The 21,740-nt window shown below is 37.1% G+C and overlaps 2 protein-coding genes across 2 annotated transcripts in view; one reads left to right on the top strand and one right to left on the bottom strand.

The window, feature by feature from the left end:
- Positions 1-247: 247 nt before the first annotated feature.
- Positions 248-1,084, top strand: LOC140743802 (serine protease 3). The gene has a single exon (XM_073075389.1). It carries the CDS (start codon positions 248-250, stop codon positions 1,082-1,084), a length of 837 nt encoding a protein of 278 aa, XP_072931490.1.
- A 4,373-nt stretch (positions 1,085-5,457) lies between these two features.
- Positions 5,458-21,740, bottom strand: part of hiw (MYC binding protein highwire) — a 95,429-nt gene continuing 79,146 nt past the window's right edge. The window contains exons 59-74 of the mRNA XM_073075192.1: positions 20,630-20,744; positions 20,203-20,387; positions 19,816-19,968; positions 19,483-19,650; positions 18,576-18,689; positions 18,208-18,296; positions 17,775-17,985; positions 17,152-17,324; positions 16,432-16,969; positions 15,888-16,148; positions 14,652-14,837; positions 14,205-14,312; positions 13,822-14,022; positions 13,143-13,301; positions 12,582-12,690; positions 5,458-11,632 (exon numbers count right to left, since the gene is read on the bottom strand). Of these exons, the coding sequence (XP_072931293.1) occupies positions 11,511-11,632; positions 12,582-12,690; positions 13,143-13,301; positions 13,822-14,022; positions 14,205-14,312; positions 14,652-14,837; positions 15,888-16,148; positions 16,432-16,969; positions 17,152-17,324; positions 17,775-17,985; positions 18,208-18,296; positions 18,576-18,689; positions 19,483-19,650; positions 19,816-19,968; positions 20,203-20,387; positions 20,630-20,744 (2,892 nt within the window). The 3' untranslated portion in view covers positions 5,458-11,510. The remainder of the gene's footprint in view (positions 11,633-12,581; positions 12,691-13,142; positions 13,302-13,821; positions 14,023-14,204; positions 14,313-14,651; positions 14,838-15,887; positions 16,149-16,431; positions 16,970-17,151; positions 17,325-17,774; positions 17,986-18,207; positions 18,297-18,575; positions 18,690-19,482; positions 19,651-19,815; positions 19,969-20,202; positions 20,388-20,629; positions 20,745-21,740) is intronic.

The raw sequence follows: 21,740 nt of genomic DNA, 5'->3' as shown, positions 1-21,740 counted from the left end.
TTGACTTGTTATTATGCTTCGCATAAGTGCACTTTCAACGACTATTTTATTTTCTTGCTTCTGACGTATATTACCATCCGACAGGGACTAGTCGTATGAAATACGCTATTTCGTAACCAATTGCAAAAGAATCTCGTAAAAATTGTTATTTTCCTTTTTTGATAAGCGCATAATATATAGTAACCTATGTACGAAATAATTCCACAAGTAATCTCACAAATGAAATAATTTTCTTATAAATTTAAATATGAAGTTTATTTTATTCTTTCTTGTAAGTTCTGCGTATAGTTTAAAAACGAGTAAAGATGTCTTGCGAATTATGGGTGGAAGAAATGCAACTGAAAATGAGTTTCCTTATGTGGTGAAATTAGTGTTACAAAAATTGGGCAGTGTACAGGCCAACATTTTTGTATGTACGAGTATCGTACTGACAACCACCTGGACGCTAACCGCGGGACATTGCATTGCGAGCGTGGATCAACTAACCGACTCCACTTCTATGATACAAACTAAACTAATGCTCGAGTACCAGTCTACGCCGAAATCTGAATCAGCGTATAGCGAAATATTGTCAACTGCTCTTCACCCCGGTAAAGGAAAGTTAGCAAACGATATTGGATTACTACACACACAGCCAGTAATTTTTGCTACGTATGGAAAGATTAGTTCCCTCGATTACACTACATTAAACGGTCAACAAGTTTTCTTAGTAGGTTATGGAATGATAAATGAAAACCAAGAAGAGGCCTCTCCCTCCCTCCCTCTTTTTCCGCAAGTTTTAGAGTTGATCGTGAAGGATTGTCCTTATATGACTCTTTACCCTGAAGTCTGCTTCGCACCACCCTGTTTTTTAGACAAACATAAATCCAAGGCCTTGTGCCCGGGTGACTCCGGCGGCCCCTCCATACATCCTTCAGGGGTTGTAGCGATCAACACCATCACCGATGCGCGTGATTGCGGAATGTACAAAGTAAAGAAATTACGGAGAGATCGTTATGATGCCGGATACAATATCGGCACAGCTACTCCATTAAGTCCTTTCATAGACTGGATATCTAGCGTAATTCAATCAGAAGCTGTGTAGGAAACATGATCATTTTTTCATTTGCGTGCAAAAACTAAACAAGCATTTTATTATTTATACTGTACATCTAGAAGAAACAAATCCGTAAAGAGACAATATTTAACCTTTTAGAAGAATCTAAAACGATATAACGATTTATAAAAATAAATGTAACATGTTTATTGTCGATAATAGATGTGTACCCGAGTAGGAGTTATATGTCATGTATCGGCAGGAGTACCTACAGAAATTTATTATTGTGATTTTACGACGAAAACCAATTTAAGTACACGCTATATAATAGTACTGTTGGAATTTGCATACACTGTTCTCAAGTTATGGACAAAATATAGAATTCAGATGTGTACATTACAAAATTTCTTATGAATTTTAACGGGATTCTTATATTATTGTTAGTTTCATGTTTTGGGAAAAGCGTAAAGAAAAGTAAACAAGTCTTAAATACAGCCGGCGCAAGGAATGCAAGTAACGATGAGTATCCGTATGTAATCAAATTAGCAATTTTAACTTCAAACGATGTAGAATCCAGTCATGTTTTTTGTTCAGGCAGTGTCCTCGTTTCAAAGTGGACTTTAACTGCTGCGCATTGTATTGCATTGCTAGAAAGAAGACTATGGAGAAGCGAAACCACAGAAAACAAAGGGGTGATCATATACCAACCCTCGGCGAGCGTTAAAATAACTTACAGTGACATACTGTCCACAGCAATTTGTACAAATTATTTTGAGAAAAAAGCTAATGATGTAGGCTTGGTACGCACACAGCCATTGATTTTAAAAAAATATGGTAAACTTAGTTCCGTGGATTATTCAACGTTGAATGGTCAACAAATTGCCCTCGTAGGCTACGGTCTGATCAAAAACAAGGAAGAGAAAAAATCTGAACACCTACAAGTTATAGATGCAATCGTGATGGATTGTCCTAGTAAACATTACTATCCCGGTTTGTGCTTGGCGCCACCTTGTTCTACTAATTTAGCATCGACGTGTGGCGGAAGCTCGGGCGGGCCCACTATACATTCTTCGGGAATCGTAGGAATCAATATAAGAGGGAAATCACATACCTGTAAAGTTAATAAAAAAGTAAAATCTCGGACAAGCAATCCACATTCACTTGTGACTGTAGCCTTCGCAATCAGTCCATTCATAGATTGGATCACAGACATTATATCAACTGAAATAGAGTACTAAAATAAACTTTGATAATACAAACCACGTATTTTATTAAGTTTACAGTTATATTTTGATGTTACACGAAATTATAAGAAGGCGGAATAGAAATAAATAGATATTACTTGTTGTGTAGGGGAGACCGGGGCAAGATGAGATAGCTAAGACAAAACTCGTTATACAAGGAAAATTAAACTCTTTAAATAAATTATTTAACAAAAGAGGAAACAATTATATATTTATCTCATATAATTAAACGTTAGAACATGCAAAATCACAGAACATTTTTGAAAAATAAGTAAAAAAATAAACACGGCAAAATTCCCGTTTTGCCCCATAACTGGGGTAAGATGGGAAACACTGTGGGGCAAAACTAGTACACATTTTAATCGGGTAGACAGCGTTCACAAATATGTGCCGCTTCGTCTTCTTCATCTACTCTGGCACATTCATTATGCGCCCAACCGTGACACACGCTGCAGATGACCCAACCTTCAGTTTGAATGTGAGTATAAGTACCCACAATAGATGCAGGCACAGTCATCATCCTCTTCTTGGGATGAACTATTTTTCGATAGAGTTTCATTTTTCCGCTTTTTGGTTTGATGCTTTTTCTCAATGTTCTCCTTATCATTCGTCTTTTTAATCTTCTTTGCAGTCCTTTTTCCAGGTTTCTTCGTTTTTTACCTTTTTCAGCCTTTATCAGACTTCTTCTTGTTTCTTATATCTTTCATGAGATCATTTTTAAAGGTGATGGTGTTACTATTGCAGTTTTCCCACATTTCCTACTTTTTCTCTCCCCAGTCCTTACTTCCTTAGGTAGGTATAGCCATAAAAACATTATGGACTTACCAGAAAAAAAGAAGTTACATTAAAACGGGTTAGTATCCCATTATGCCCCGATCTTCTTGCCCCGATTGACATGTACGCAAATAAGATGAAAAAATTCTAACCTCAAACCGGCCGGCGAAAAAATCGAATCCGAATTTAACGTTTTGGACTACTACAATAATCTTAGGATGAAAACAATACGTTAACTCCGGTATTTACATGTCTGCACATCAGTTTTTAAACGAAGTATCGCATAAAAACTCTTGCAATATCACTTTTTTCTCTCAGCAACACAAAAAGTTCTATCCTGTCCGCGCTGCTCGGACCCACTAGAGGAATGTAAAGGCCTTGCAAATGGCCCCATCGTCGGTCCGAACATTATTACTATTCATGCACACAGGCTTATTTCCCGTCCAACCCCGAACTTCATCTTGCCCCGGTCTCCCCTACCTATCGATCAAATAATCACTACATAGTATAAAACAAAGTCGCTTTCTCTGTCCCTAGAATATAAATCAAAACAATGTTCTACAGTATTGTACATCTTAAAAAGGTCTACAAATAAGTCCGCGATGGCATATGTCTATCTTTGTTGCGTACTCCACAATAATTGTTTTTATGATTTAAAAAGAAGACAAAAATTAAGTTCATAATAAAATGGTTTTAATAGATAGCAAATATTAAACCTTATCGAAATAAATTGTTTCAAAAAATCAAGCGTTTAATGTAGATTTGCTCCTTATAGCATGTAAATTGGACTTATAGTTTAGAAGATACTACGAGTATAACATTTTGCGGGATGAATATATGGAGGCACGCACTATCAATACAGGCGATTTTCTTTCGAATTGATAGAAATAACCATAACATAGAAGATAGTATCGACTGTTTTCCTTAATTATAAAGTAGGAAACCAGGACTGAGTATACCTGGAAAGTGGTCACTGTCGCCCATAAGGATCAGTAACCAAATCTATATAGATTTGGGATTTTACCTGAAGCCTATCAAAGACGCGTAACCACTCTTGAATTGGAAATTAGAATTAGAAATTAGAATTTCGAACCTCGATAAGTCCACGAATCGAAAATAATGTTTTTTTCTCCTAATCGGGCTCTAAAACCTTTATTGCTCCAAACCCTCTAAAGAACTACAAGTTGATGTTCATGTACAAGTGAAGGTTTAATAATAATAATGACATAATTAATAATACTTTCCTAAATAAACCATTTCTATTTTTATATAAATAAATATCAAGCATTCAATGTACCTACGTAGAAATTTAAACAAGTGTTTAAAAATTGGCCTTCTCTTTGGTGCGGAGTCAATTAATGGAGGAGCGCACGAAAATATGTTTTTCAGTAGATTTAGTAGAAACTAACCATAACGAAACATAATTCTATTTCTTAGATAGATTGTTTCTGAAATTAATATATTAATTATATCTATTGTTGTGAAATACATATTTTACTCTAGAACATGTGAATTAGCTCAACCTCTTTGCAGCACGTGTCGTAAACTTACGTGGAAGATCATTGATTTTTTTACAAGAGGAGAGAAAGAACAGTGTTGTAAGTAGAGCGAGAGTAAATGAGGTTAATGCAAAAATGAGGATCGTGGTCCGTTTCATTCTGAGTTGATGATGCAGAGTACCGAATGGATTTATATGCGGTCTTCACCGATACAAGAAGTGAATCGTGAGAAAGATTTAAATGAGTAATTTAAATTGACTTAAGTATGACGATAATTATATATAGCTTTTTATAATATAGGAGTAACAGACGAGCTGCATGCTCGTCTGTTACTCCTATATTATAAAGTCCATCTGATGGTAGCTCCATGGACAAATGTAATCAACCCCAGATAGGATTAGATATCCCTACCTGAGGTCAGCTACTGATGCGCCGCTACCGCCGCTGCTGTAATAACAGAAACTAATGAGGCAGAAATAAGTGTGGCGGTGGTGCCGACGGAGTCTAACCATGAAGGGTTCTAACACCTTGAAAAAGCTGATAGTTCACTAAGAAAAAAATAGACACTTATTCTATTGTGCCCATGCGAAGCGCGGGCGGGTTGCTAGTTGCAGTAATAAAAATATAGTAATGTATTTTAATTTTTTATGATTTACGCGAGGGGCGTTAGTACACAGAGACTTATCGTTTTACTATAATTATTTACAAAAATGTCTTGCCAAGTAAACCTTTCAGAATTCAAAGTTTTAAACGCTGGTTTAATTGCGTAGCGAAAAAGTCCATTAGGTTTTCTACCACATTTTAGTATATTTACTTAAAATCATTTGCAAAAGTGTTTTATTGACCATCCTTTGTAAATAGGAAAAATATTGTTTAAATATTGAGGGTTAATTAAATACAACAATCGCATTTTTAAACCTTTATTATAAAATTTCTTACACATAATTATGAGTACAACTACAATTTTGATACAATGTAGAGACGTCTAAGGTGCATCCAATAATAATTGTAACGGCTCCAGTTATAATTTAACAACAAAATTGAAAACAAAATACATAAAAATAAAATTAACAGGATATAAAGGAGTAGCTTAAAATTTATTTGTATGTATTTTACTAAAATGTGGCCGTAACTGTAAAAACTACTAATCGCCTAATCCCATAATAAAATATATATTTTTGGAGTTCTGTTATACGAAAAGGTACAAAAAAACAAGATTTCAGATTACCATAGTTTAGACAGCATAATCAATAATTACGTAAGATATTTAAATTACAATATTTCGAAATCATTCTTAACAAATAATTGAAATATTTTTAACAAATAACATTATACAAAATATCCCTAAGATTGTATAAAAGTTAACACATTTTTGGCAAGCGAACCACAATCATTAATTTATTACATTTACACTCAAGCTAGCATGATTCGTGGTCCAACTCCAGAAGCACCTAATTCTGCTAAATAACAGGTTCTGATTGTAAGATATACCCTTATTCGAGGCATTCGAACTTAGTTCTCAGGGGAAGAAACACATCTATGGCCGACCTTGGGTAGGCCTCTAGCCTATCTAGGTTAATATAACACGTGTGGTGTTCTCCATGCTCGCTTGCTACATATATAATTGTAGTTTAAAATAAATAAAGTCAACAGCTCCATGCATTCAACTCAAAATATTTGTTTAATGCAATTTACACCGAATAATTCAAATTGATAATAAATAAAGATGCGCCGAATAGTGGTTTCGACGAATAACCGAATAATGTGTTCATTCACTTTAAAATATTGATTTGAGTTTTAAAAACGAATACTGATCGTAGGTTTAAAATAAATGTTGACTTTACTAACTATAGATTAAGTAATAAATGTGTTGACTTGAAGTTTCAAAATAAATGTTGATTTGAAGTTTAATTGCTTTATTTTATTAGCTTTATTCGACACATTCTTCATAGGATTTAAGTTTAACTTATAATATAAGTCAAATAATATAGGTAAGTAACATAAGTCTTATATAAGAAGTTTCGTGTTTTAGTCCTGTACCATGTCGTGTATACAAGAAAATAGAAATACTCGAACCGAATATATTCGGCAGTAAAACCGAATAATTCGACCGAATACAAATAGCAAAAAAGATGCCGAATACCCCAAATACCGAATACCAAACGAATATTCGGCGCATCCCTAATAATAAATATCCAATGATCTAAATTGATAATAAATTTCCATATAAAGGAATATGCACCGACTATGCTATTGCCGCCGATGAACATATATAATTTATTATGAGCTCGACCACAGATACGTTGCTACTCCTGAGGATTCAGTTGGAACTTTTTCTTAAAAGCGTCCTCTTTTCCACAAGTTTCAAAATAGAACACAGTAGATGATGCATGCACTTTATAAAGCACACCTACCCAAATCACGCCGAAATATTTTGGCGGTGGTACCTCCGGAGTTGTACCACGAAAGGTTCGAAAACATTCGAAATTATTTACTTTAAATACATATTAAAATAATGCGATAAGTAAAATGTAAGGAGCCGTTTACATGTTTGAGTGATTAAATTATGTTTAATTTGAATGTCTCACAACTATTATCCTCATTGCCACAGTACATCAAATATTACCAGAAATAGAAATTATTGGCTGACTCTAAATGTGAAAAGTCTAATTTATCTGCACGCAATATAGAAAGTTACAACAAAACTTATACTTAAAATAATACAATATACAACATAATCAATATCTTATATTATAATAAAATAAATAAAAACGTAATACTAGTAGGCTTTTTTGTATAAAAGTGGCTTTAAACAATATATTAATTATATCTTTCCTGGATGGTTATTTTCTGCAATAACAAAAAAAAACACTTGGCACACATCGTATACACAAATAGACGCTTTCGTGTGCATGTGCGTTGTTTTGCATGTCGCCACGATGGAGAGGCCGCTTTTAATAAACCCAAGTAACAATAATAACTAAATAAATAAACAAAATTTAGAATATGCCTAATAATAAAATAATTGCAAAAACATTCGGAGTCAGCGCGGCGGTGGTTACACCTCGAAATAGCTAAAGCGAAACAATGGACATACCACGTTTGATTAAATATGTAACTATACTAAGCCTTACAAACTACTCATCTACACGATCAGTCAATAGTTGGATCAACGCAGGATAAGAAGCGCGACCAATAGCAGGATAGTATTTAAAAACTTAAACCATCACCATAAAAATAAGGAAGCAGTAGGATAATACATAATCATAATGTACAGCAACATTGACTCTTCTGCATTTTACAATACTATCCAAAAGTCCTGCTATCGACTCGAGACCCGCTCGCCGCCAGTTGTTGAACACGCTATATAATATTGCACCTTTTTACACTTACTTATGTCTCTGGTATTATTACTATAGTATTAAGTAACGACATAAGAATATAGCCGTTGCTAACAATTTTATGACGTCACATAGAGATATCGGGGCCGATGTTTCACTATTTCAAGACTGGTAGCAGAACTTTTGGTTATGCCTAGTATAACAAATACAGATCTATTCATTTAAAAATAACAAATCTTATCACCAAAACTGAAAATAGGAAGAACAGTAGGAATAAATTAGCAGAATATACGATATACAGCTGGAGTTTGCAGCCGAACCATGTAAGTTCTACCGGCCTTTAGAAGGCATTTAGATCTAGAAATATATATGGACGCGACCTTTGATATTATAATACAAATGAAAATAAGTTTAATGTACCATGCCAAAGTCGTAACCGTGGTTCAACATTTTCATATAGTTTTAATTGTAAAGGGAAAGTCTAGAAACGATGCGTTAAATTGCATTTAACATAAATCAGCTGCCATTATATCACTACAAGTAAATGACATCTGGGCGATTATATACGGAAGCCATTGGACAGTTCCGAAGACGTAAGATTACAATATAAAATTATTCGTAGATGACTGCTTACCGCCTGTGATGCTACGTACGTCCTTTGTTTTGCAATCTAATTTAGTGCGTCTGCGTGTAACGGAAATAGGCATATTTAATAATATAAAAATGCACAGTTGTAAGTACATTCGCAATCCCCGTATAAATAAGATATGTTCCATAAATCTATAACAAATCTCTCATGGATTTCTTGTTTCAAACGGTTGAACTCGCATAAGCAGGCTGAAAAGCACTATTTCTCGCTTAAGCTCTTAAATGTAGTCCAATTAAAATTAAAATGTGTTAATCTAAATTTTATGTCGAATTTAAATATGCGACGGTACTAATTTTATAACGGCAAACAAGACAACATACTGGAAAGCGATTGCTGCATCTTACGGTCAAAAATACGTTATCATGTGTATATTTTTATGAAATAATTAAGCATAGATCATAAACACGACTGATACCACAACGTCCACACATCGATATTAAACATTTAGGATATACTACCATACACAAATAGGCATCGAGAATTTAACAACTAAAAATTCAATGACAAACTAGTTAAAATAATATATTATATAGGTACAGTCAACCAAACTTTGCCTCAAATTCACTTAGTCGTCTCCTACAAGAAGCACATTGCTCCAGAGATGTTATGAGCGCGTCAACCTCATTTTCGAACAGTGGACAATTTCTATCATTTGGCACTTCAACTAGTATGCATGTGAGAAAAATCTTAACCCGGAAATTGAGAACGAACAACATGCTAATCAGTTCGTAATGACTGTACCCATACAAATTAAATAATTAAATCACAGAGGATGTAACAAAATAGACTCCTAGAACGCATTATTTTTTAAAGATAGAAGTTCGACTCCGCCACCACCAAGTTTTTGTAGAGTTAATCATCTCTATCCAAAGTGTGCTCTGTTGCGAGGTTTTTATGTTTAAAAATGTAATTACGTTAAATAGCAATAGGAGCCTATTTATTTAATTCTCCTAGACAATAACAAAACACCGTCATATATCTTACAGGGGCCATTATTAAAAAGTTTGGCAATTCATAACAAACTCAAATGTACGACATTTTTGTTCTATAAAAAACAATTTACTAAGTACTAACTAAAATTAGTGCGCGTGAGATTAGAGAGTTTGTCGTACTCAATTTTCGTTGATTAATTTAAAAAGACGAATTTATTACAGACGCTTTTAAAAAAATGTTTACTTATAGTATAATAAAAAAAAGACCCCTGTAGTGAAAATCAAATGAACTTTATAATTGAAGAAAGCAAAACATTACCATCAGAAAACAATAACCAAAATCATAATAAGCAAAGAAGTTTAAAAAGCCGTTGTATTAATGCAGATAGTACATAATATATTAGAGTAAAAAAGTACTTTCTGCAACTACTGATACACATAATAATATATTATATTCATAATGGACATCAATATTAGTAAAAGTGATTAAAACTATGTTTTTTTCCTACAAGTAGAAACTTGTACAAAATAGGTCTTTAAATCAGCTCACAAGGGAGAAAGGCAGAAATAACTATTTTATAAGAAGTGACAACGAATTGTCTTACTGGATTGTTTCAAAACCTATTGTTTTGAGGTACGGCACAGACGAAAAATAATGTAGATAGCTAAGCATTTTCATACCGATGTAACATAGATATTGCATTTTACGAGCAAACCTGAAATTTACGTGTATTGCAATCGTTTGTATATGTTTGAGAACGAGCACGTGTAGCATTATTGCTACCGCGCAAGTACACGATCCGCTACAAAAAAATGGCATGCGCTCGTAACTAGCTTTTATACCAGGAATTGTGCGTCTTGCCATTAGTAGTTTAAGTAATTTTGACAGTGAAATAGAACATAGTCAATTTTATTATAAGAAACTATAATTAAAAACGGGAAATCGTAAGGACAAAATATATAATAGAATAAAATTTTCGATGGCTGATATACGTGGGTACGTTATCAGGGTTATTTATGTTGCACACCTTATCAACTTTATTGTGCCAAGTATGTATTTAGCAAGGTGCATCTTTGCCGTGCATATGGTTACTCCTAAAAGCTCTTGATAGGCTAATCATGTTAGCATTTAGCGCAGTTTTCGTCATGTTAAGTCGAACAGCACCGACCAAATTAATCGTCTCAATCCTCTACATCGAGAAGATTTGTATCGAATATATATTAACAAGTCAGTTTATTCTCAATAAGTTTATTACTTATATTTGGAGAACTAATTTTCAAAGTTTGTCTTTGTTAGTTACATGAAATACACCTGGTATCCGTTTTCATATGCGTAGTTGGCAAGCAAAGATATATCAATGGACAATCAATATCCAACAATAGGTGAGCAGTAGCTGACTACATTCTTATAATGCCTACGTTTCCTCTTACAATATACACAAATTTTGAATTTGTTAGCGACCCTTAATATATTTATCACGTTCCTATCTAAACTTTCCGTACCAATTATTCACTTATAATTTAAAATATTAAGTTGACATTCTCCCAAAAGTAATCAATGACTGGGATTAAAACAGTACCTCGAGGCAAACACAATATGCAAGTATTAAAAATACGTTATATTTCAAGTATTTTCCTAAAAAAATGATATCGATTTGTAGAGGTTAAAATTGAATGTTTAATAAGTAAATAAAGATTAAATATATAGTTTCTGAAAATATTGTTCTTATTGGTCAATTCCAGTTTATATGTTTTTTTACACCCTTAGGACACAACGTCGTTCTTCAGAATAATAGGGATTCCAAGATATAGTTGAGATTCATACATTATATCCAATAAGTTAATAGATATTGATTGACAATGAAATACCATACATTAGTTTCGATCATGTGTTTTTGTTATCAACACGCGGCCACGACGCTGTCGGGTGTTTGGACATCCAGTGGTACAGAGTCGAGGTGTGACGTGCGGCCGTGTGTTCGTGTGTGTGTTCAGTCGCTATCGGTGTCGGTGTCGGTGTGAGGGCGGGCGCGGCTTAGAAGGCGTGCGCGTGGCGACACACGCCGCAGCCGAGCGCGAACTCCTCGCCGGTGGGCGGGTGCTGCACGTGCAGCGGACACTCCTCGCATGAACCGGGCAGCTGCTCCGCTTTCGGACCTAAGGACGTACAAACAACTTATAAATATAATGTAGCGTAACTATAGCCCGGTCGCCGAGCTGGAAGAATTTTGTACAATGACCTTTTGACCAACTGCCAAAGCTTTTTCTGTAAAGTACATCTTTATAAAGTACTGCAAGGTAGTAGAATGAGAAAATACAAATTAAATTTTAATTATAATATAAAATAGAAAAAACGAAGTATTAGCGATTATATACGTAACAATTTAATAAGCCCATTTTGACACATGCCATCCTAATGTCATTAAAGTTTTGAATTAACTTTGTATGAACGTTAACACGTAATTGTAAAGTTAAATACTTATAAACGTACAATAACTAAATATTATTAAATACTTAAATAATTAGTAAAATGTATAAATTGTATTGCACATTTTAATGTTAAAATGAAAAAAATATACGGAATGTCGAAAAAATATTTCCAAAATCTAACATCAAGGGCGACTGAATAGTTCCTACCATCACGAAAATAAGCCTAAATTATATGACCAAATGTTTGCAATTTCTGTGAACGGCGATAATCACTTCTGTGCGACCGGGACGGCAAATATTTTCGCACGAGCGACAGAGATGGGTAATAAGGGTCATTGTACGAAATTCTTTCTGCTCTGCGACCGGGTTTTAGCCAAGCGGTGATAATTATGATAAATTATAAATAATGAATAAATTTAATGAATATAATAATTTGGAACATACCAAAATTATACCGATACTATACCGATAATATACTAATCAACTAAATGGTAAGCTTTCTTTTTACTTAAGTTACTGTGCAGACGATATGTTCGGCGTCAATAAGTTATGTATATGACACTTTTAAACTAAAAGAAAAATCTTGCAAAAATATTAATAAATATTTTTAATGTATTAACTTGTACATATTACATTATAAGTTTTAGTACATACGACATTTTTTAACACTACATACCAGCTGGGCATTGCGGCAACATGTGGCGCGGAATGTTGGTAACGCGCTGGAAATCGTCATGGCACGCGTTACAAAAGTGTGAAGTGCCGAAGCAGAAGAACACTGCCACCTGAAAACATTAAGATTTATAATAAGTATTACATAATAAAATATAAAAAAAATCGACATTGAACTGATCACTATCTATACAGTTTGTGAAACATGGACATATAATTCGGTGTAGACAAGTCGGGTCTGATAGTGAACACCAGATGAAATTTAAATCGCACTTCAGGCGATTGTCATGAAGGTTACAGAGGAGTGAGTAATATTACCACGTGTTAGTGTCTCATTTTTACTCATTTTTAAGCCGCGTCTAGTACGCGGTAACAGAGTAGCGTTTAACATGTCAATTAGACAAAATCCATTTTTAGGCAGCCGCCAAAGTTGGTTCCTGATTCCTATTCAAAATAAGTTATTTACAGAGTACTTTTTGAATGTCAATACAACTACCACCACTTCACAAGATGTTTCGATATGGAGAAGAAACTCCAGCGGCGAGAGAAACTCTACGGCACTTACCGAGCAGCAGTATCTGCACTTGTACTCGAGGAAGTCTGCGCCGTGCTTGGGGCAGGTGCGCGCGCCGGCCACGTCGCTGCACGCGCCGCACACCAGCTCCGACGGCTCCCACGCGCCGTTCGTCTCCGCCTCGCAACGCGCCAGACCGCCGAAGTATGCCTGCGTTACATTTAAACGGATTTGTATAAATGTTCTGCATTACATCATTCTTCACGTATGCACCACCGCGATTTTGTTTAAAACTAAATGATCCAATTTGAATGGAACAATAAAACTATCACTATAAATATGTGCGTTAAATGTCATGTAGTCATTGTTGCGTATAAAAAGGCCACCTATAAAAAAACTGAAAGAAGCAGGTGGAGCTGCTTTCCAAAGAACTAAATTAAAACGGCTCATTAAAACTGTTCTGCTTTACCATTCTGCTTCATAAGAAACATAGATGTCGAACATTGCAATTTAACTATGACACGAGTATTATTAATTGAAGTCTGTTGGTTTGTTCCATTTGTATTTGCAAAAATTAATCAATAGGTACGTACACAACCTACTTTAGTTTGTTACGTTTTTTACAGTACCTAGAAACAGACATATCTCTCCCAATGTAAAGTTTAAAAAGAAATATAATTTAATTATTAAAAATCTGGCTCTGACGTTTTATTTTAATAAAGTCGGTTACCTTGCCGCACTTATGGCACACGTAGTAAGCATAGCGCTCCATGGCGTAGGTGGCGGGGTCGGCGAGCGCGCGGCCGCGGGCGCTGCCGCATGCCGCCAGCCCCTCGTACTCCAGCCGCATCATGGCCTTGCGTCGCACCTCCTCCTTCAGCCGCTTGATCGGCGCCAGCAACTCCTCCAGAGTCCAGTGGCTCATGTCGTCCTGGAATACGAATATATGACATACCTATAGCATATGTAATATAACTATAACGATCACCAAGATAAATGATATTGCGAAAAATTGTAATGAATCATAGTAATGTTTTTGTAAAGTGATCTTAGCTAATCAAAGTTCATACTATTTCTGTTCTAAATCCTAATATGTTGTATATAAATAGTTACCTTGCAAATGGGACATTGTGAAAACGAGAATGTAATACGAGGTCCATTCCATTTATTAAGAATGACTTTCTTGCAGCAGTGCAGGTGGAAAACGTGGCCGCATTTCAGCTGAAACAATTCAAAATTATAAAATTTAAATTATTTTTGATGATAAAACAAAATGGGGCAATCAATTGATTTGCTAAAAAAATGACTGTTATTATTAGCACGACATAGATTTGAAAGTGGTAAAACCCTTTGTAGGTCGACTCTGTCGGCAACACCGCCACAACTATTTCAGCATAACAGCAGTGTTAAGATAGAACGGCGTACGCTGTACGCTAACGCTCTCTGTTTGATTGCTCACTACTAACTCAGTACAACACAACGTGACGCTAGAACGCGGGATAAATTACGTCGTGGGCGACGCTAGAATACGCGTTCCGTTTGGCCGGGCATTTAGTTTACCTGTATGGCGGGCGCGGCCTGCAGCGGGTCGGTGAAGCAGATCATGCACATGTCGTCGGCGTCCTGGCGCAGCGCGTCGCCGCCGCCGCAGCCGAACAGGCACGGCAGGCAGGCGCGCTCGCCGCGCACGCCGCCGCAGCCGTGCCCGCAGCTCAGCACGCGCGTGCACGACTCGCGACCGTGCTCCTACCACCACCACAACCACATCATACAATGCATTTTAAGTATCTTACGCTTTCTACACTCACAGCCCCACACTAGGATTCCCTGTATCGTGGGTGCTATGGACACACACAGAGACAAATACACAAACACCCAGACCCAGAAACAGAAATCTAAATTCATCATTTAGAAATCTGTCTGGCTGGGGATCGAGCCCGGCCCAATCTACTAGCCCAATTATTAATTATTCTTATTCATATAGTGTACTAATCATAAATTAATTGTTTTTTTCGAGTACAATTAATTTATGTTTAGTAAAAAAAACAATGTAGAATCCCGATTGTAGAGCCCATAATCCCTTATCTACCCATAAAATTCCATCGCGTGCCCAAAATGTTGTAGGTAAATATTGACAAAGAAATAAATATAACAAATACCAACAGAATAGTATTTATACCAAATAACGCTTTTTACATTAATATGGTTTCTAATAACTCCTCTTGTACGTTAATGTAACTCGTTAGTTTCTCCCTTTCAGTACTAATCTCAATGTATAAAAGTGAATCCCGTTTCGTAATTATTGCTTCGCTCAACGTAGGTTTAGTGTTTTATAACTCACAACTCGTTATTTACGAGTATTACGTATAACGAAGAAGCGCAATAAAAATCACCGCGATGACCGCCGTATTGACCTTTGCTTTTTTCTCGCGGCTACCGGTTCCGGTTTGTTTAATAAATCGTACGTCACGTCGATGTATTAAGGTCGAGTTTCGTTTAACGGGATAAAATTGAATAAAACGCTCATTTATTCCGAACTGAACTGTCAAATGAACAGATGCATATCTTTATACAGCGATTGTAAAACTAGTTGATATATATAAAACCAAAAACCCGTCTGGTTAATAGCATAACCTATGTTATCCCGACAATCAAGAATTCAAAGACACGATATGTTAAAATCCATCAACTTACGTTTGAGGAGCGTGTCAAAGAATGAGACATACATACATATACGTTAAAAAAACAATATCCTCAATGATACAACATACACAATGAAGCTGTGAAAGCACCGACCTGGCATTGATGATCAGCGCAGATATTCCCGATGGCGAGCAGGCCGGAGTTGCCGCGCACGCCGCAGTAGCGGCAGACGCCGGCGAGCGGCGCGCGCGCGGCGGGCCCGGCCGGCTCGCACACGCCGCCCTCCAGCCCGCGGAACTCCGCCAGCGCCTTAAGCGTGCGCCGGTCCACCAGCAGCAGCAGCCAGAACAACTTCGCGCGGCCGCAGCCCTCGTGGATGTCCACGCGGATCGCGCTCTCCTCCTCCTTGCATATCTGTCAAATCATCAATTGGCTAATATGTATCATTAAATAAAATATTCTCAGCAGTTGAAAACTTATGTGATCTGCCGTATATACACAACCGCAATTTGGTTTCGCAAACGCCACGCCACATTTAGGAAGGTTCCTAAACTTATCATATATAATAGACAGATTATACACATCGTGAACAAATTATGTGCACATTGTGCATTCTACAAGGACTGGAACAATTTATAAATATATATCTGTAATTTATTTATTTATAGGTCAAAGACACAGATAAAGTTATACAAACCTGTCTTTGATGGCTCTTAGAGACACGGCTTAGATGTAAGAATCGGTCGCACTCAGTACACAAGGGACCGCAAGTACGGCAATCTATGACAGCGCAAGTGGAGCCATCGTCATGGTTGACGCACATGCGACGCACCGCTACCGCGCTCGCTTCCCCCTCTAATGCATCACTCTGAGCCTTCGCACCATCTGTAGCACTCGTAGGCGCCGGGACGATTGTTGGTGGCTTTATTGGTGGCTTTTCAACGACAACTTCGGCCAAAGTTACGGTTCTGTAAGGTTTGCGTTTGATAGGTCGTGATGGCCCAACCGTAGGTAATTCAGGCATATCCTTCGAACAGGAGGCTGTGGATGGGCCAGCTACGCTTTCAAAAGACATGCTCGACCGAGATGGCCCCGCGCTACCGGCGGGTATACAAGCAGCTTCACTTAAACCGGACGATCCACGCGCCACAGCGCCCCCCACAGCTCCAGCTGACGCAGATGCTGCTGTAGCTGCTTCAATTTTACATTTGCGAGCTTCACTCGCACTATTGATACTGGAATAAAAGAATTTCACCATTGTAAATGTTGAAGGCAATAAAGGTTACAAAATATTAATATATACAGAGTGACTAGGTTGACCCGTACTAATATGATGATGTAATAACAAGAAATAGTATATGTCCACTGTATGTAAAGTCTCATAAGCAAACGACAACGTGAAAGAGCGAACACCCACAGGTCGATGTGGGTCTGCTCGCACACGCAGAGCGCGGCGAGCGCCATCCAGACGGTGGGCGTGGCGAGGCAGCGCGCCGGCTGGCGGTCGCCGTCGGGCGTCTGCGCGATCGCCGCCACGTACTGCGCGAGCGACGCGCGCGTCTCCGCGCCCCAAGCTGGCGTCATCTTGTCCTGGAAACACACACGAGTCAGGCATTGCTTTGCTTAATTTCAATAAAGTACATATATATATTATAACACTCAATCCATTATATGAGGGTGCTAGAACAAGAGTGGTCTAACTGCATTTTAATGATTTTTGACCTATCTGTATTTTCGTAATTAAAATTGTTGCATAGTCCCAGTAAAACTGCTAGTCCGCTCTGAATATAGAAATGAATCGCGTCGCCATAGTAAATTGTATGACTACACCTCCTCGGAACGACTTCAGAGCGGACTATACACTTTTACTTTTCTCTGGTTCTAACAGCCTCATATTATTTTGCATTCCCCTCTTGTATCAATTCAAGTATTCTCACTCAGCGTTTGCACTTTGTGTTTTGATATTATTTTTTATAACCAGCACAATCACTGTTAGTTCGTATACACGACCAAAGTAGAAAACATACTGTCATAACATACCTCTGCCATATCGAGCAGAAGCTTGGACACGAGATGGGAGTGTTGCTTGAGTGTCTCCCCGCGCATGAACCAGGTGGCGGGCGGCGCGGGCGTCACCGTGCTGCCCATCGTGATGGAGCCCGAGCTGGTGGAGCCGCCGGCGCCCTTCACCTTCACCTGCACGGTGATGGCCTTGCCCAGGAAGCACACTAGGTGATCTATCAAAGTCACCCTGGAAAACCACACAATAAGATAACATTTCATACTTATAAAGTTATAATTAATTACTTTTCAAATATAAAATTATACTTATTCAATAATACTTGATGTTGAAGTATATGCTCAAGATTTTTCTGAATTTATACTAATTCAAATAAAATTGCAATCATCATCACAATATATTTTGTTATTATATAATAATGTTAAAAGTTCTCTTAACACGAAAATACTGTACCTTATTTCAAAATCATTTCCGTAGTTCAGGGCCGCGAGCATCTTCTGCGGCGATATTTCAATGATAATCCGGCGAAGTAATGATATGACCTGAAACAATACAACTCTTAGTAGTAGTTACTAGGAAAACCTAGGTAAAGGAGAAGTTTGATATAAAGAACCAAGGTGCAGACTTTACAGTTATAAATCAATCTTATTTAAGATTCAGTATTTTTAACAATAATAAAATAATTAATCATCCTAACATGACTGCTAACATTTAAAGTTACGTATAAAAGTTATACAGTAACCTCAAAATCATTTAAACTACAACAAATATCGTGTTTCTTTCTATTTTTTAAAAACCTAAACATTAAACAATAACGTTACCTGTCGCTGCACACGTTCGCTTCCCGTGTGTAACAGGGCCAATAAATCCGGGAGCAGTTCAGTGCGCTGGGCGAGATGAGCTCGGCCTGCCACACTTCCGCTCAAAGCTAGCAACTGTGACAAACAAATAAATATTAGCAATGTATAAGAACGTTGTCACACTTTTAAACCAACAATTCAATTTGAATGTTATAAATTATTACAAAAAAAGAACTTTCAATAGATTAAAATTAAAACGAAACTGGGTATATCTTGTTGACATTTTTGTTACCTGTACACATTTTCATTTGAATTTTCAAAGTTATGTGTGGAATAACATTAACAAAGCTATTTGGTTTCTTTATCTGTACACAACATAAATGTCTTTATAGCCCCGCCCCCGCTTTTCGCATCTTTTTATATTTATTGTCTATATTACCTTTATCTCAATATTGCAATGAAAAGCACGAGTTTAAGTCACCCTCGTAGTTTTACTAGTACGAAAAATATTTCATACGCATATTGGTAGTAAATTTTCGAGCCAACATAATAAATCCAAAGATGGTAGAAGCCTCTGTGGTTCGACTCCGATAGACGCCACGCCTATTTCTGCTTAATAACAGCAATGTTGGCCACAGCTGTGTTTTGGTTTGCAGGATGTGGTAAGGGGGACATATTTATCACAGGCATTCCAGCTTATTTAGGTGCATCTGTGGCCAATCACAGATAGTTATTTAATCTTATCTGGAGTTAATTGACCTGATTCACCGCCTGAGGGCGGCACTAACAATCAGGTGGACTGCATGCTAGTTAGCGACTCCTAAATTACAAAAAAAAGATTGTGAGTTTGACCTTTTATATGAATAGTGTACTGATAGCTTATATGCGTTGTAGATTCGATACGGTTAGTTAAGGTGAAGCGAGTTACCATCGAGAGCATCTCGAAGCAGAAGTTGTCCTGCTGGTGGTGGTGCGCGCGCGGCGGCTCGTCGGGGTCGCCGCGCACCGCGCTCTCCGCGCACAGCAGCGCCGTCTCCCAGTCGTCGCGCACGCGCGCCGCTTCGCAACCGATCGAGATCACGATGTGTGACATCACCTGCGAGTTTGCGCAATTTTAAAATAACTTTTGTAAAATACCGTCAACACCTTAGTGGAACTTATAATTAAACACAGTATTCACTTTCAAAAAGTATTTCCAGTAACAAAATACAGTCCCTAAAAATAGAATATCATAATAATTCCTATCATTATTATTACGTACCTGACATTGCAGTGATGTGAGCTTGTGTCCAGCGAACAGTATTCCAACGACATGTTCGCGTAAGTCACTGTCGTCCCCCACCGTCTCCTCCGCGGCGATAGCTTCGCCAGCCTCACTACCACACTCTTCCCATTCCAGCAACTTGCCGAATACCTGATAAATTTGAATCGTATAAAAAGACATTTATATATTATTGCACTATTTATAATACTGATTAGTGATTAAAATATCGCATATACAATACTATAATATCTGTCGTACCTGGAAAATGTGAAGGAATGTGAAGGAAAACATCCTTCACATGATTGTTTAAGTTTTATAAAAGGGTATTGATTATGATATGAAATAATATTTGAATAGTCAAGTGATAAAAATTTCAAGTGGTACCTGCGACGTAAGCAGGCGGAACACCCTGAGCGTGTCGCGCTCGACGAGGGCGTGCAGCGGCGGCGCGGCGGCGGCGGCGGCGGGCGAGGGCGCGGGCGCGCTCAGCACGCGCACCTGCCGCACGCGCACCGCCGCCTCCGGGCCGCGCATCTCGCACCGCACGCGCACCGACGTGCTCGGCATCCCTGACGGCCGACAACAAACAGAATTGCTCAGTAACATGTACTTCCATCCACCGATCCGCATAGAACTGTGTAGTGCAGTAGACTAAGTCTAGACTTTCACCAACCGTGAAGAGTGCACTGCACAAGCTTCAGAAGAAAAAAATTAACATTACTACAAATATATTTCTCGTTAAAAGAATTAATTACCATCCTCTTCAAAAATGTGGAACTCAAACAATCTAAGTATATGAAAGGTAGCTTACTTGGCAAAGTGTAGCAGAGCCATGTAGCCGATTTAGTATCCACTTCCAAGTCTTGCATGTGGAACAATTCACTTGTTCCACCGCTGAACAGGAACGATATCAGCAATGTTTTGTTCTGAAATAAATTACATTTTGATCTTTAAACACATCTTTAAACATTTCTGAACACTGTCTTGGGAAATAAAGTTTCTAGCTCAAATACATTGTTAAAACGGAAAATAATATGACACTTTCAATCAACGGAAATGACTTCATAATTCCACATCACATAGCATTTAATATTGTGCCATTATTTTTTCTATTTGTGTCTTTGTGCTATTTATTTCTGTTTGTTTCTATAATCCGTAGTTCCGTAAAAGCTGTAGCAACCAGATGCATCCTGTTTACCGGTGACATTTACACCTACATTGGTCCCAGTAACATCAATCTATTTTCACTCAATGTCCGAGATCTTTGTTTCTATGAATTTTACTTAATAATAAAATTGATGAGATCTTTTAATTAGCAGTTTGTTACTTGGTGTTTTCATGACAAATTAATTTATTATCTATAGTCTGATTCATAATTAGGTGTCCAAAATGTAAACAAAGAAATGTCACTGTCAAAATTAACAAGAAACAAAATCTGTAACAAATTCAACAAAAAACCGAAAGCTTTATCAACTATATACAATTCAACAATGCGCTATGAAAACGCGAAAACATTCGAGTTCGATCACAATCACGAAAATGAATAATATCAGCTACGAAACTTAAAAATGACGGCACAAGAAATGTTATGGATTCTGAGTGTGTTACCATTATCACATTTTAATTTTCTACTATAAACCTTGTTTTTTATTATTATTTACTGTATGGAAAGGAATTGAGGTAATATAAATATTAGAAAATGGGAATTATCTTAATTTAATTAGATTATTTTATTATTGTTGTATTACTTTAATATCGTCAAAAATAATAAATTACTATTTGAAACGTATTTTCTTGATAGGTCAACACCTTTGTTTACATTTTGGAACCTAATTATGAATCAGACTATAGAGTCAATTATTTCTGAAAAGTATAGTCCGTTAGTAATTCGATACATAGAAATACATCAACCAAAAAATATA

Source organism: Epargyreus clarus, unplaced genomic scaffold, assembly GCF_041222505.1.
Source record: "Epargyreus clarus isolate Ecla_fem2 unplaced genomic scaffold, WU_Ecla_fem_2.2 ptg000007l, whole genome shotgun sequence".
Classification (NCBI taxonomy): Eukaryota; Metazoa; Arthropoda; class Insecta; order Lepidoptera; family Hesperiidae; genus Epargyreus; species Epargyreus clarus.
This window is presented reverse-complemented; position numbering and strand designations above follow the sequence as displayed.

Excerpts from the sequence above, each read along its gene's own strand:
- LOC140743802 (XM_073075389.1), top strand. The coding sequence starts at position 248 with ATGAAGTTTATTTTATTCTTTCTTGTAAGTTCTGCGTATAGTTTAAAA.